This window comes from Triticum aestivum, chromosome 5D (genome assembly GCF_018294505.1).
Source record: "Triticum aestivum cultivar Chinese Spring chromosome 5D, IWGSC CS RefSeq v2.1, whole genome shotgun sequence".
In the NCBI taxonomy this organism is placed as follows: domain Eukaryota; kingdom Viridiplantae; phylum Streptophyta; class Magnoliopsida; order Poales; family Poaceae; genus Triticum; species Triticum aestivum.
The window spans coordinates 386567382-386570466 of NC_057808.1; the positions used below are offsets into that span (position 1 = coordinate 386567382).

A 3085-nucleotide genomic window follows, 5' to 3' on the forward strand; every position below is an offset into this window, starting at 1 on the left:
CGTGACACGATGAATTGTACGTGTTGTTTTCTTTGCACATGGTCAGTTCCAATCGCACGCCCAAGAGGGCTGATCTTGCCCGCCTAGGCGTCCACATCCAGAGCGCAGACGCGGCATTAACAATCCCTCGATACCCGCGGATCTTGCCAGCTCCGACCGATTAATCCACCGTGTCCGTCGCAAATCCCCTGCCATTTTTAATTAATTTTGAGAAAAGGAAAAAACATGAGCTAGCTCACACGCGCTCACGTAAATCCTATCCCAATCCGCTCTCCTCTCGCCATGGCAGCTCAAAGGAGACGATCGCCAACATGATTGTGTGCAACCCACAGAAGATTTGGTTCCCAAGTATAGCGCCGAGCGTTAACGGGCAGAAATCTTGGCAGCATCCACAGGGGATCCGGCGCAAGGAGAAGGAATTAAAGCGGGGGAATTCGCATGAATGGCAGACAGCGCAGGCGTATCGCGGCCGATCCCTCCGGCATCAATGCTGAGATAACAGCTCACTTTCCCGTCCGGGGAGTGCATGCCGCCGCGCCTCCGGTTTAAATACGACCGCCTCCGCGTGCGTGCGTGCGTGCCTGATTGGATTCATTTGGGAGAAGGGAGAGGCCGATCGATCCACCGGTCGGATGGCGAGCGGCGGCGGCGGAGTGATGGCCGGGAAGAAGAGGAAGTCCGCGGAGATGGGCCGCGTGGACGTGCCGGCGAGGCGGGAGCCGCGACGCGGGCTCGGTGTGGCGGCGCTGGAGAGCATCAGGGCGCAGCTCGAGACGGCCGAGAGCTTCTACGTGTTCCCGTCGCTCGCGACGGCGGCGGCGGCGGCGCCGACTCCGACGCCCCCGCTGCCGTCCCTGCTGGCCGGACACGTCGCCGGCGTGCGGTTCGACCCGTATGTACGTGCCCGGCGCAAGGCGATCGATCCCGGCCTAATCATTTTACTACATTTTTACTCATCATGTCGATCGTGGCGATGGGATGGCGTAATTTACGTGCGTATGTGTTGCACACACAGGTCGGAAATGGAGCAGCGCAGAGGGATTACTATCCTCACTACTACGGCGGCGAGCACTACACTTTGGCACGCAGGTACATACACACATGAACATGCACACACACACACCTGTTCTTCAAATTCAGTATGTAATTTACATTTATATTTCCAATTTAGGATGTAATTTACGTGTGTGATGTACACAATTTACGCATGTGCTGTACACACACAAACATGCATAATCTGTTCTTCAAATTCAGTATGTGATTTATATTTCAAATTTAGCATGTAATTTAGGTGTGTGATGTACACAGTTTACACATGTGTTGTACACACACAAACATGCATAACCTGTTCTTTAAATTTAGTATATGCAGTTTGCATTTCAAATTTAGCATGTAATTTACGTGTGTAATGTACACAGTGTACGCATGTGCTGTACACACAAACGTGCATAACCTTTTTTTCATTTAGTGCCTGTTCGGCAAGCGTCTGCTCCGCAGCTCAGCTCCTGGCTGGAGTAGCTGCGGAGTGCGCCGAACGCGTTGGCTTCGTGCCTCTCCCACAGCGGAGCGGAGTGGCTTGTAGGCCACTTTTTCGGAGTTGGAAAAGTGCCGCTCCGTACGCTCCGCTTCTGGATGGACCTGGGAGTTGAAAAAGCGGGGAGTGGACGCCTGCCGAACAGGGCCTTAGTATATGCAATTTACATTTCAAATTTAGCATGTAATTTACATGTGTGATGTATACAATTTACGCATGTGCTCTACATACACAATCTATTTTCCCCCCTTTGCGCTCATCCTTGTGTACATTGCACATCGGCAGGTACATGCAGCAGCTGCAGGCGTCGAGCGGCCAGCCGGCGCCACGCCACCACGATCACCACCATGCATGGCAGAGCAACGCCGCGGCCGTCGCTGCGCCGGCGCCGCCTGTCTTGGAGCAGGACCACCGTCGTCGAGCCCAGGCGCACGGCGGCGGCCATGCGAGGAAGCCTCGTGTTGCGTTCGTGGACCTTGTCGACTCCGACGAGGAGGATGGCCGCGGCGGCGCCGAAGAAGAACTGGACCTCGAGCTCAAGCTCTAGCTGATACGATGATTGAGATAGAACACGATCTTTTTACCTTGCTGGTTTGGCCACTTATTAGCTGCTCCCGTTCGACTGAAACGATGGACGGATTCTTTAATTTGTTCTTTCTGCATAGATCGAGGTTGTAGCAGTGCAGACTTCCTGTGCTGTGTAGTCATGTACTGTACGTATGTACACATGTTCACGCCCTTTTATTATTATTATTATTATTGTTGAGTAATAGCCGTATATCATGTGTTTTCTAGCTGGTTGATTTCTTGTGTTTCTCTGTGTAGTATATAATTTTCCATGTGTTGATTTTTTCCTTTGGTTAATTAAAATAGCAGGTTTGTTTGTGTTTATTTTGAGCTACACGATTGTGTTCTTTTTTACTTTGTTAGATGTTAGATAATTCTTGTCTCAAACTCTACATGGGAGGTCATTTATATCATGATAGGGTACATGTTATCTTAATATCAAATTGGTTGTGAGTTTGTCGGATTGAAAGTGACGCGGTTATGTTTTGGTGCATTGGAGTTTCTACTTGCAACTTTGTTTGATAAATTAAAATGGACCAAGTCCAGACATAAAGCATAAAATGGCTTCGATGAACACCAAAGGAAATTTAAGATCTAGGCAATCCATCATTCATAAAAGGGTGAAAAAAATTGAGGGGATAAAAGAGTAATTGGTTATTGTGAAGTAGTGCATTAGTGAAGTTGAGACGAATGCTTTTGCAAAGGATTGGTATACTTCAACCATGCTTTTGAATTTTTGGTTTGCCTGATATGGGATATAGCACTCATCAAACGATGACACAACACTGAAGGTATTCAAATATCGTGATGAATGGGAGTTTCAGCAGAGAGCCACCTTCTATAGCAAGAAAGCAGCCTCATGCACTTTCAGTTTATGGTGTTGGATGTTCAGCATATTTCGTTTATCACTCACTAATCCACCAATGGACACACACATCCACTACTGCCCATAGTTGCTTCGAGAACCTCAGAAATGTGATGTCC

General features: G+C 49.0%; 1 protein-coding gene across 1 annotated transcript; it reads left to right on the plus strand.

The window, feature by feature from the left end:
• Positions 1-211: 211 nt before the first annotated feature.
• On the plus strand, positions 212-2264 carry LOC123125047 (uncharacterized). Its single transcript, XM_044545583.1, has 3 exons — positions 212-896; positions 1016-1089; positions 1820-2264. The coding sequence occupies exons 1-3, from the start codon at positions 633-635 to the stop codon at positions 2079-2081; spliced, it is 600 nt and encodes a 199-aa protein (XP_044401518.1). The 5' UTR covers positions 212-632; the 3' UTR covers positions 2082-2264.
• The last annotated feature ends 821 nt before the right edge of the window (positions 2265-3085 follow it).